The sequence below is a fragment of the Mercenaria mercenaria genome, chromosome 2, assembly GCF_021730395.1.
Source record: "Mercenaria mercenaria strain notata chromosome 2, MADL_Memer_1, whole genome shotgun sequence".
NCBI lineage: Eukaryota > Metazoa > Mollusca > Bivalvia > Venerida > Veneridae > Mercenaria > Mercenaria mercenaria.
Window position 1 is genome coordinate 77,932,059 of NC_069362.1, and position 13,890 is coordinate 77,945,948.

Genomic DNA, 13,890 nt, shown 5'->3' on the forward strand with positions numbered 1-13,890 from the left:
CACAGGAGTCTAGTTAGTCGGTCCTGACATCAGCAGTAAGAAAGCAACAGTATCTTAACACTACTACTTGAAACAAGAACTCTCATTGTTACATTTTGTGAAGTAAAAGGTAAGGAGAGATTTGATCTCTCAGTTATGGTGTCAGCCATTCAATTATAAGGTCTTGTATTTGAACACCACTGGGGACAGGATTGTGTCCCTTATATGACACAAGTATTTCCTATGTATAGGAAACAAATATTCTTTGGCCAGATATACAATGGAAAAACTTACCTTAACTTAAAGTCCGGACTGTCTTGACTGCTGTTGACTACTGGCTGTGTGAAGGACAGTGGAAACCACCCGAGTCTGAAAGAACGAAGAGTTTATCTGATAATATTCACACTGCTTCTATGATTTACAATGACAAACCTATATGGCCTATTTGTTTAATGTTTTTCACATAAAGGCAGAAAATTCCAGAGGTAATAATGCTTGTTTGATCATATTGTCATAAGAGATTAGTGTATTTACCAAACATTACCCACAGAAAACAGGCAATGTGACATGAAAATAGAATGGTGGCTATTCCAACAGCCATTGTCTGTTGAAAGTTTTGTTATTTCAGAGATCTAAAACTTTAAAAGTATGCAACACTGGATTAATTCAAAGGCACTGGCATCCAGATTGCTTGACACAAAAAAAGAAAAAAATAGTTACATTGTATCAGGAAATTAATGCTATATTTCATAAGAAAACTTTGAAATTTTATTACTGACAGACTATATATTATGGAAACACATGAGTAGTTGTTTTTACTCATTTTTAACACTGAAAATCGAAAAGCGTTTGTAACGTTTTACTCGAGGAAAACAGCCTTAATTATAAATATCTATATTTAACGCGCTAAATACATAGTCCTCCATGGTGATATTGGTAAAGTTTTTATTGCTGGGGCAGCCCAGGTTCGATTCCGGATGTTGGTATCTTTTTTCTTTTCTTGGTGTGGCATTTTAAAGATAGTTCAAAAACAAAAACTCATATTCTAATGTTCACAATATGACCAAACTTCAATTTTAAAGAAAGATTACTTTTAACAAAAATCTGGAGGTCAGTGCCTTTAAACAATGTGAAAGGAGAAAACATATTTGTAAATATAAATCATGGTTTAGTAATTCACATTTAGGTATAAAATTAATAGTTGTCTTTACAGCACCTATGGATACCTTAAAGAATGGCGTTGCTCTACAACAAAAATTGAGATGACAGAAACATCATTGTCAAAACAGAACAGAAGCCACTACAAATCATAAATATATCTCCATGTGCAGTATACATTTATCTTCTCAATGACAAAAAACACTGAATGGTTGTGCTGCAAGTCATAAAAAACATTGCATGAAATTGTACACAGTAAACTTTGAATTACACGTGTTATGCACACTGCCATCACAGCATAACATTAAGCAAAGAGTTCTTTACAGACATGCTGCTCAAGTTAAAACAACTTATTGTCATGGTCTCCATATAGATATTGGAACTAGTCAATGCTTGAGAAAGCTTAAAAACACATCAGATTCTATAAACTAATTCAGACTGATAATATCTTGTAGTACTTGCACAAGGATATTTACAAGGAATGTAGTGGCTTTTCAGAGTCATTCCTCATCAACAGAAATAATCTTTGTCCACTCAAATGAAATTATCAATATAAATTATTTATAAAGTACAATTACTGTAAATTATCTGATATTCCTAATTATTTCTCTCTCAGGAAATACTAGTAGTCTTTACAAACTAGAATTTATTTAGGACATATTTGCTAAATACAGCCTGCACTGTAGCATTTAGAAGAATAAAATCAAGAAGGAAAAAGAGACAATAAAATCAGGGTTGATAGGAGACCAGTCTCAGACAGCCACTTAGCCACTGGTCAATTTCAAGACTCAGAATATACCAATCAAATGTTGGTTTTTTAGACTGGTGTCCAAATTCAGTTTTATTACACTGGACTGAGAAGTATTTAGGTGTCATTTTAATGTAAACCAATTTAGAACAATCTTAAAAGAATTACCTGTGAATTGTTATTAATGCTCGTAGGAACCATGACATAATATTGATACAAAGTTTAAAATTATATTGATAATGCTTTAAACCCTATACAATTGACATATCAGTGCTTTCTATAGAAGCATGGGCTGGCTGTGGCTTTTGTTGCAAACTTCTAAACAAAATTCTGCATCACAGGCGCATTCCTTTTTATACTTACGACGTTGAAGGATGAAATCTGACTGAATTAGTTCTGGGACGACTATATCTCAAAAACAAATCTTATGATGGTAATTTTAAATATATTTTCTTTTCTTAGTAACTGCAAGGACATGTTGCTGTCACACAATGACAAAGTTCACAACATCTTAAAACACTCCTGGTAAAATTTCTATAGACCTTCAGGGATTCATTGAACACTACATTTTGATATCAAGGTGTGATAATTTTCAAATATCAGGCCAGAGGTTGAATGAATGTAAAGAACTGTATAAAAACATGTCTGTTTCTTACTAATCAGAAAACTTACAAACCTAAAAGTTACAAATGAGGAATCTTAAGGCTAACATTTCAATTTGTTAAATATCTCAGGGTGGAATTTTTAATATAGTAAAACAACACAGGCCCTCCATGAGTGTTATTGGATACTCTCAATCTTCAAACAATCTGACACTCTCAGATTGTGCCTTGAATGTTATTATTTTTCTCAGGTTGGCAATATCCAATGACCTTGGCTGGCCTGCATTATTCATATCAAATGACAAATGAAGTCTTAACTAGAATATGCTTTTGTAGAAAAGAACATGTCCCCCCCAAACAACAGGAATAATAGGCAAGGAGTCAATAGGGAATAGGAGCACGTCAGAACCATCTACTCAGCATGTCCAATCATCCTATTAAGTTTCAACGTTCTGGGTCAAGTGGTTTTCAAGTTATGGATTAGAAACAGTTTTCCATGTTCTGGACCCAGTGCCCTTGACCTAAGAATGGCCCAAAGATCAGTAGTGGTCATCTACTCTGCAAGCCCTATCTCCCTATGAAGTTTGAAGGTTCTATAGGACAAATGGTTCTCAAGTTATTGACCTGAAAGTTTTCCATGTTCTGGCCCCTGTGACCTTGACCTTTTTTCGAGAAACCCCCAAATCAATAGGGGTAATAAAAAAAACTGCTCTTCTGTGTACTGTAAAAGCAGAAATTTTTGTGAGGGTTTAATTTTCAGTACATTTGCAAGGCCCTACATCTCGCAAAAATTAATCCTAGCGTATTCACCTTTAGTATAATTCAAATTCAAGTAGTGACCATCTTTACAATTTTATGAATATTAAACCTCACAAACATACTCAAAATTTCAAATTCACAAAATTTTGACCCAGCGAAAATATGTCTCTTAATAGTACATAAATTGTTTAAGCCTCCACAAAAATATTCTGATTCAAGTTTCCTCTTTGTACATTGGGATCCTACTACATTTCAGCTTACTTTTGTGTGTTGCTGTTCTGACCATACTGCCAGCCATCAGAGTTCTCTCCCATAATTGTGATCAAATCTCCGTCCATGAAGCTGAGTTGATTATCCAGGCCTGCTGTGAATGTGTACATGGCCTGTACCTGGCTACGTGGGGGCAGTGGGGCTGCTGTTCTAGGTGGCAATGTTTTTGCTAACAATACATTGAACAAAAAACTAAAGTTTTTAATATCCAATGTGCAATTCAAGTTATTTCTATATGTGTATCTTACAGCATTTGAATGTCAGTCAGTGACTTGTATGCTGATGCAAGAAGTCTTGATTTCGAATAAAGAAAAAATACTTTTAGAGTAGTTATGAAATGACAGAAAACTGTATAAAAGAAATATTTAAAAGGAAGTTCCATTAGTCAGCTTTCTGAGTGTCTTTCAGGAAAATACAATATTTTAACAGCATGTCCTATTTTGGAACTCATATGTCAATTTTAAAAATTAAAATTATACATAGGAATGTCCTTGTTTCAACACAGAAATACAATTTTCTTTTCTAAGACAGATAGCATTTACAGGCTTCACTTACTTCCATCAAAATGGTTGGCCTGTCTATATATATCATGGGTACTTTTTGACCTTCTGAACTCGTTACTGCGTGACAATGACTGACTCTCCTGTCCGTCTCTATGGAGAAAACCATTGCTAAGGTAACTAGGGCCTCCATTCATTGGTTCATATGGCTCATCCTGTTTATAGATACATATTTCTGTGCAAAATCACTTCATGATAAAATACAAAATGAAAAGTTGTCTTCTACACAGACTCGCAGATCATTTTAATATTGGACAATATACATGGTATAAAGGTTTGTAACTTCCATGAGCCAACAAATATTCCCAGTAAAATCTTTTGTTGTGATTTAATTCAGTGGATTGACTCAATCATAAAAACTAGTCATCAACAAATATTAATAATTTAAGAAATGATATATCCGGAACATGTATCTGTCATTGAATAAAATCATTGTTTGGTTTGTTTGTTTGTTTTGCTTAGTTTAGCGTTGCACCGACAAAATTAAAGGTCATATGGCGATTTTCCAGCTTTGATGGTGGAGGAAAACCCCTGGGGCCCCTACATGCATTACTTCATCACGAGCGGGCACCTGGGTAGAACCACCAACCTCCCGTAAGCCAGCTGGATGGCTTCCTCACATGAAGAATCCAAGGCCAAAGGTCTTTTAACGACAAACAATGATCTTTTTTCCAGCAACTTTTCAGCTTTGATGGTGGAGGAAAACCCCAGGTGCCCCTCTACACATTATTTCATCACAGGCATGTACCAGGTAGAACCACCGGCCTTCCATAAACCAGCTGGATTGCTTCCTCACATGAAGAGTTTGACAACCTGAGTGAGGCTGGAACCTACATGATATCGGTGAGGGGCAAGTGGTCAGAAGTCAGCGACAGAGGCCCCTCTCAGTTTGATAACAAAACAACCAAATCAGGCTTGAATTCATAGTGGATGATATAATAATGGTGACAGACCCTAAATTATCAGGTAACCACATTTCTAAACACTGACTTTTCTTAGACAGCTTGCTGTTAAAAAGATTACTGCACACTGAAACTTGCACTGAAATTTGAACAGTTCATTCTGTTTATTATAACAGACTTCTTTAAGTTATGCCTGTTGCTTAATTTTTACTTTTAAAGTTCTAGATTTACATATAATTTCTTTGTTATTTGTTTAGTGTATTGTGAAACAGCACTGCTATAAGCCTACCATATATTCCATAAGAAGCTGATCAGCTGATGGTGGGAGAATGTGAGGATTTGAACCAATCTGTTGCCATTCTGGCAGTGATGAATAAACATCCACTCCATGCCGATGACCTGCTGCCTTCAGTTGGGAAATTGCACATAGTCGTTGTAAAAGAAAACAGTGGCATCTGCGTTCCTCAAGCAATGCCTACAAAAAAATAGATAAACAAAATTTTTTAAAAAGAAGTTTTTCCTAGTACAATTCTTACTTCCTATTGTATATTCTCTAACTGCTCTTCAGTTCTCAGAAAAATTCCTTGTTTTTTTTAGAAACTACAAGTAACTGAGTGAAATGTGATATATGGTATTGTCTGTCATTCTATTGGATATACTGCTCTTTATTGCTACTAACGAAATGACATTGCAGTTATTCATCACCAAAATACAGTCTGGAATCTTTTAACAGAATAAAAGTATGTTTTATATTTTCTTTCAAAACTGGAGTTTGAATTGATTTTTACATAATTATATCTGTAACAAAATGAAAAGCCTACTTTCTCATAATAACATTATTGACTAAAATCAATAACCATTTTCCCACTCATTGTTACCAAGGTTTCCAGTCTCCCTGACAATACATTGTGTCAACTGACTAAGTGCAGAAATCCACTTCTGATATAAAACACACCTTGCAATTTCAGTTGTAAAGGCAATTTAATTACCTCCCATGGGAAGAGCTTACTTAACTTATAAAGCTGTATAAATCAATACTGTTCCAAGCATTACATCAACATTTCCTAGTCAATGTATTATTTATACAAAAGTAAGGTAATCATTCTCTTCACAAGTAATTAGTGTAAATTGTGTCAGATATGTAATGTATCTGCTTGATCCTTATATATATATATATATAATCTAGGTTTCATGACAAAGTCTGTTGTATTTTTCAAAGAAAATCTTTTGTAATTTCGAAGTTCTTTTGTGACTGATATATTGACAGATAGATGGACAAAAGGTCAAACAATTTAAGGACAAAATTAAATGCTTTCTATATAAATTTGAAAATTTTCATGAAAAAAATCTTTTGTACTCTTAAAGTTATAGTAGAATCCACTAGTTGTGCCCTGATGGAATGACAGACAGAGTGGGCACACAGAAAAAATAAAATAGCATGAGAGTTCTTAATATTTCTAGTAATTACAGAATCCATCTTTTGTTGTATTTGTTTTACTATTTGTTGTTATAACAACCAATTTCATTGCCATACTGCCATCTTTTCATGTTCAAATATCATGTACTTTAAAAAGTAATAGCTTGATGCATTTTGCCAAATTCTTGTCATATTTTTCTTGGTAAATGTAGCAAACAAAACTTTAATCTACCAAAGAACAAGAGCTCTGCAAGCAGGGCAATATAGGTCCAAAGTTCTAGATCAGAGCAGAAGGAAGAAAAATTTAATGTGTGTGTGGAAGAGGGGGATGTAATGTGGCAGAGGGTGTGAGGTTAGATTTTCTTTTGTGTGACAGCAGTGGTGGAATACTAAGGCACAAGAAACTGAGTGAATGGGTGGAATGTTAATGTGTGTGTTTTTGTTGTTGTTGTTTTTTGTTGTTTTTTTTTTCGGGGGAGGGTGGGGGGTTGAGTAATGTAGATTGTTGCACTCCTCAAACCACTTTATCACCATCATCCACCTTTATTCAAGTCAATACCTTGAATAGTTGTTAAGTTGTGCTATAGACACAAAATAAAAAGGATTTGTTACATTGACCAAGTTCATGGGCTCTGCACATTGTTTCATTGCCACCTAACCAAGTTCAAAGTCAATGGTTATTAAGTTATAATCTGGACACAAAATATGACTAATACATTTGACCTTGCTGTAACCATGACCTTTGACCTACCAACCTAGCACATGCACTTGAACACTAAGACACAAAAACAACAAGAGATCACAGAGTGATCTTGGCGCCCACCAATGTGCCATTTTTGAGTGTTCCAAATTTCAAGACTTACTGACTAGCTCAAGGTCAAATTTCATTTCCATACACAACTGTGCATGTGGTCCAAATTCGAAAGCTGTAGCTTGAGAAATGTGAAAGTAGGTCACTAGGTCAATGTCAAGGTCAAAGTTTGTTTCGGTACACAATCCTATGCATGTGGTCTAATTTGAAGCCTGTAGCTACAGAAATGTGAAAGTAGGTCACTAGGTCAATCTTAAGGTCAAAGTTCATTTCGGTACACAAAACTATGCAAGTGGTCCAAATCTGAAGGCTGTAGCTTGAGAAATGTAAAAGTAGGTCACTAGGTCAAAATCAAGATCAAATTCTATTTCGGAATACAAAACTATGCATGTGGTCCAAATTTGAAGCCTGTACCTTCAAAAATGTGAAAATAGGTCACTAGGTCAATGTAAAGGTCAAAGTTCATTTCGGTACACAAAACTATGCATGTGGTCCAAATTTGAAGGCTGTAGCTTGAGAAATGTAAAAGTAGGTCACTAGGTCAAAATCAAGGTCAAATTTTATTTTGGAATACAAAACTATGCATGTGGTCCAAATTTGAAGCCTGTACCTTCAAAAATGTGAAAGTAGGTCACTAGGTCAATGTGAAGGTCAAAGTTTTTTTCAGTACATAAAACTATGCATGTGGTCCAAATTTGAAGGCTGTAGCTTGAGAAATGTGAAAGTAGGTCACTAGGTCAAAATCAATGTCAAATTTCATTTTGAAACACGGAACTATGCATATGGTCCAAATTTGACACCTGTACCTTCAAAAATGTGAAAGAAGGTCACTAGGTCAAAATCAAGGTCAAAGTTTTTTCCAGTGCACAAAACTATGCATGTGGTCCAAATTTGAAGGCTATAGCTACAGAAATGTGAAAGTAGGTCACTAGGTCAAAATCAAGGTCAACTCATGTCAAGGTTCATCTTGCCACTCAAAAATATACATGTGGTCCAAATTTAAAGGCTGTAGCTACAGAAATGTGAAAGTAGGTCACTAGGTCAAAATCAAGGTCAACTCATGTCAAGGTTCACCTTGCCACTCAAAAATAAATATGTGGTCCAAATTTGAATGTTGTAGTTATTGACAAGAACATTTTAAAAGCTTTTCCCTATATAAGTCTATATGAACCATGTGACCACCAGGGCGTGGCCATTTTTGACCCTAGGGGGATAATTTGAACTAACTTGGTAGAGAACCACTAGGTGATGCTACATTACAAGTATCAAAGCCCTAGGCTTTGTGGTTTGGACAAGAAGATTTTCAAAGTTTTTCCTTAAATGTCTATGTAAACCACATATGACCCCCAGGGCGGGGCCATATTTGACCTTAGGGGTATAATTTGAACAATCTTAGTTGAAGACCACTAGATGATGTCACATACAAAATATCAAAGCCCTAGGCCCTGTGGTTTTGGACAAGAGGTTATTCAAAGTTTTTCCCTATATAAGTCTATATAAACCATGTGACCCCCAGGGCGGGGCCATATTTGACCCTAGAGAAATAATTTGAATCATCTTGGTAGAGGACCACTAGATGATGCTTCAAACCAAATATCAAAGCCCTAGGCTCTGTGGTTTTGGACAAGAAGGTTTTCAAAGCTTTTCCCTATATAAATCTATGTAAAATATAGAAATAAACAAAGGGCCATAACTCACTCATAAATTGTTGAACCAGTCTGATTTTCAGGTGGACACAACTAGGGTACCAATACATCATTCTGACAAAGTTTGGTCAAAATCCCCCCAGTAGTTTCTGAGGAGATGCGATAACGAGAAATTGTTAACGGACGGACGGACGGACGGACGGAATGACTGACGGACGGACCACGGACGCAGAGTGATTTTAATAGCCCACCATCTGATGGTGGTGGGCTAAAAAGTGATTTTTAAGGGTGGAGGGTGGCAGTGGTTGGGAGTAGGGTTTGTGGTGGGGGGAATAATGTGGATTGCTGTACTTTTCAAATCACCTCTTCACCACTCACAAGTATTCCCAGTTAAAAGTCATTGTCTTGAAAAGTTTTTTAAGCTGTGCTCCAGACACAAAATACAAAGGACAGATTTGACCTCAACTTGTGACCTCAACCTTTGGCCTATAAACCAAGTTCATGTGCCATGAAATCAATAGTTATCAAGTTATGCTCTGGACAAAAAAATCTGACAGAAAGATCTGACTTTGCTGTAACCTTGACCTTTGACCTTTAGACTTGGTTCAAAAACTCTGAACATCTCTTGCTGCCACCTACCTATATGCCAAGATTGAAGTCAATACCTTGAATGGTTATCAAGTTATGCTCCGGAAACAAAATTTCAAGGACAAATTTGACCTTTCAGCTCCATATTTGACCTTGACCTTTGACCTACTGACCTGGTTCATGTGCTATGCAAATAGTCTCATTGCAACCAACCACTATGCCAAGTTTAGAGTCAATATCTTGACTCGTTATCGAGTTATGCTCCTAACACAAAGTATGATGGACGGACAGACATACCTGAAAACCATCAGACCCTTCTTGTCATCATTATTATAATGACTAACAACATCTTATTTTCTGTAACTATATATTTGGGCAGTATAACTTCTTAACCAAGCAAGTGGTAAAAATGTCGGTATTTGTTTCCTAATCTAACTTCATGTATCTGGGTGGAGTCAAATACCACAACTGACATGGTAAAACAGGTGAATAAGCTAGGTCTGTATCTCAGTTATGTTTTATTTTCAGTTGTATTACTGCCATTTTGATAGCTGTCAAACACACCTGTAAAGTATATCATTACCATATGTTACCATGGAAACTACCTGACACAAAACAATAAAACAGAAACTAGCACAGCCTTGTTTTATAATAGAAATACACACTGTATTGAATTTGCTAGGTGTTTTACAAAATGATTGGTGACAGAGATACATCTCAGAGTGTTGTACTGATTTTTGATGAGTGTGTATATGTTCGGGTTTAACATCTTTTTCAACATTTTTTCAGTCATATAAATGACAGTGTCTACCTGTAGCAATGAGCACAATGCCCAACTTTATAGTGCTGCCTCGCTGGAATATCATGCATGATACCCCACCAAGATACATTATAACTAACACGGGGCCGACCAGTCCTAGCACTATCCTCTTTGTACGTCTTAAGTATGACACGGCCAGGGATCGAACCCATGACCTCCCACAAGGCTACCAAGGCGGCGATTTTTGATGAAGTGGACTCAACTGCTCATTCCGTTTTTACACCTACCATTACATACACATAGCATAAAATCCCTACTGTAACATACACATAGGGCAAAATCCCTTACATTATGTACACAGCAGGCAAAATAACAATTCCAAAGCAGATAAAATTTGTTAAAAAGAGTTTAGTCTCATCTGTTCAAAATCTGGGAAGGGTTTTGTGTAGCACTGGATGGGGTCTTGCATCTCTCACAAGTACAGGAAATCATTGTTAAACAAATAAAACATGCGTAGTAAAACTGAAACTCAGATAACAAAAGAAAACATACCAATTTTAAACCTTGTATTCTGTACTGGTCTAATTTTTCTTGGCACTTTCCAAGAGCTCTCATGTGCTGAAAAATAAAGTGAAACATGCTGGTTATCATGAGATCACAGATACAGTAAAGCTGAATTCTACTGCTATAGTTATGACTTAATTCTCTCTTACTAGCATAATTGTGGTCAAACTTTTTGTTGTTATAAAGAACATAATGACTAATGAGTAACATGCCTTGTACCGGTACTTGCCCATGAAATTTTGGGAATGAAAAGACTAAACAGTGCTTGAATTCTCTCTATGTAGACAGTCGCCTTACAGTGATATTCCAATTTTTGTAGCTAATGACCCCCCTTAAACTTTGCAATATTTCCAGTTTTCACCTAGAATTAGGTGACTTGAACGAAAAAATGAAGTTGTTATATGAAAGTCAGTTTTTGTTAGTAGTATATGAGTATGTCTTTCACTGAAGAGCCATGCAAGTCAGTCATGCATTTGGACATGCAACAATGCTCACATAATCAGCTTCCTAGAATCTCCTTGGCAGGGTAGGTAACTGCCATTTATAACTTACACATTTATAAACTGTTACAGCTATATTATCCTAACTGTTGTCTATAATGGCCCAGTAAGTTATCATATTGCCGTTCTATCTGGCACTGTTGTCACAACCTGAATACTAGATCTACTTTGATTGTTGTATGTTCAATAGCTCTGTCATCACATATTACAGGTAAAACTGCTTTAATCTGGAATCTGATGCTTTACAAATGCTTTTATCGCATAGTGCGGCAATTTTCCTTTGATCTTTGCAGCATGTTATACATAGTAACACACATTATTACTACAAAACTGTGCTGATATCTTACAAAACTGTTGCGATATATATCAACACGGAAATCTCTATGGAGTTTCATAAGAAAAAAAGTGTTCCGATATATATCAGCACAGTAAAACTGTTCCGATATATATCGGAACACTTTTTCTCTATTGAGGTCCTATCAAGGGAGTATAATTTTTTCCTTTCAAAGAAAAGATGATTTTAGCTCCAATTTACAGTTCACAGAGAAAGAATTGTCACAAACACCTACATTTATAAAGTAAAAGAATAAATAAACTAGAATATTTCAAAAACTTGATAGTTATTGCCAAATTCAGAAATACATGAAATATATGAAATTCTGAGATTTCTCAAATGTTTCTTTTTCTTTGATTTTTTTACAAACAAAACAACAAGCTTTACAATATGTCTGGCCAATGAAATGCAAAGATTTAAAACCAATGCAGAAATTTGTTGGGTACTTTTATCTGGGGAACACATTTTCTAAAACAGAAGTTTTAGTGTTTCAGTCAGCGAGGCGCAGAAAGGGAATCAAAATAGTAAAAATAATAATAAACAAATTTAAATGAAAATGATATATAAATTTTAATGATAAACTATGCGATAAAACAGTTATAATATGTAGTGCTCGTGTGTTACCAGGATATATCAGAGCTAGGGGTACATCTCGTTATTTTTCTCTTCACATATCTGTCTCGGCCTACCGGCCTCGACGATATGTGCAGAGAAAAATACCCTCGATGTACCCCTAGCTCTGATATATCCTGGTAACACACTCTCACACATACTATAACTATTACTTATTTCACTTGCATAAAACCTCAAGCCCATCTCTTTTATAGTAAATAAGATCATTTGCAATGTGATCGTTTCAAAAGTAAAATGTAACACCCGTTAACATTACAGTACAGCATGTGTACTTGTGTTCTATGTTATCCACTAACAACATTTTTAAGTACATGCCATTATGGGCATGTAGCTTGTGTCATATTCTTTTTCCATATACATTTACACATAATTTTAAAAAATGAGATGATAAAAAATCATTGTATCATTACCTGTGCTTCTTTTTCATTGTCATAAACCAGTTTGTTCTTTGTTTTCTTTCTGAATTTCTTCAGTGATTCACAGGCTTTATTATATGGTGACAACACAACTTTATGTTCCTGTGTGTACTTTCTTGCATCCGACTGAAAAGGAAAACAAGAGGACCATGATGGTCCTGAATCACTCACCTGTCTCTGCATGACCCAATTTTCATGAAGATCCATTGAAAAATATGGCTTCTAGAGAGGTCACAAGGTTTTTCTATTATTTGACCTAATGACCTAGTTTTTGAAGGCACATGACCCAGTTTTAAACTTGACCTAGATATTATCAAGGTGAACATTCTCACCAATTTTCATGAAGATCTCATGAAGAGTATGTCCTCTAGTGAGGTCACAAGGTTTTTCTATTTTTATACCTACTGACCTAGTTTGGACCACATGTGACCCAGTTTCAAACTTTATCTAGATATCATCAAGGTGAACATTCAGACAAATTTTCATGAAGATCCATTGAAAAATATGGCCTCTAGAGTGGTCAAAAGGTTTTTCTATTTTTAGACCTACTGACGTAGTTTTTGACCGCAGTTGACCCAGTTTCAAACTTGACCTATATATCATCAAGATGAACATTCTGACCAATATTCATACAGATCCCATGAAAAATATGGCCTCTAAAGTTTTTTCTATTATTTGACCTACTGACCTAGTTTTTGATGGCACATGACCCAGTTTCGAATTTGATCTAAATATCATCAAGGTAAACATTCTGACCAATTTTCATGAAGATCCATTGAAAAGTATGGCCTCTAGAGAGGTCACAAGGTTTTTCTATTTTTAGACCTACTGACCTAGTTTTCGACTGCACATGACCCAGTTTCGAACTAGACCTAGATATCATCAAGATGAACATTCTGACCAACTTTCATAAAGATCCCATGAAAAATGTGACCTCTAGAGTGGTCACAAGCAAAAGTTTATGGACAGACGGACGCCACGCGATCACAAAAGCTCACCTTGTCACTTTGTGACAGGTGAGCTAAAAACACAGGTATATAGCTGTAGAATAAGTATAATATGTTACCTGTAAATGACATTATTCGGTATTAATTCTTATTATAATTTGTTATGTTTATCATAGTTACTTCCCTATGGGTACACTGTCACCAACTGCTACAGTCATAATATGAAATAAGGCATTGCCTCAATCGGGAATCGATCCAATGGCAAATCATCCCATAAGATTTAAAAAGAACCGTCC

General features: G+C 35.5%; 1 protein-coding gene across 4 annotated transcripts in view; it reads right to left on the reverse strand.

The window, feature by feature from the left end:
* LOC123564373 (brain-specific angiogenesis inhibitor 1-associated protein 2-like protein 2) overlaps positions 1 to 13,890 on the reverse strand; it is a 60,896-nt gene that overhangs the window by 14,402 nt on the left and 32,604 nt on the right. For all 4 annotated transcript variants that reach the window (XM_053537024.1, XM_053537025.1, XM_053537026.1 and 1 more), the window contains exons 6-11: positions 12,642 to 12,773; positions 10,753 to 10,818; positions 5,268 to 5,453; positions 4,072 to 4,231; positions 3,508 to 3,685; positions 274 to 348 (exon numbers count right to left, since the gene is read on the reverse strand). In XM_053537024.1, coding sequence (XP_053392999.1) covers positions 274 to 348; positions 3,508 to 3,685; positions 4,072 to 4,231; positions 5,268 to 5,453; positions 10,753 to 10,818; positions 12,642 to 12,773 — 797 coding nt within the window. The remainder of the gene's footprint in view (positions 1 to 273; positions 349 to 3,507; positions 3,686 to 4,071; positions 4,232 to 5,267; positions 5,454 to 10,752; positions 10,819 to 12,641; positions 12,774 to 13,890) is intronic.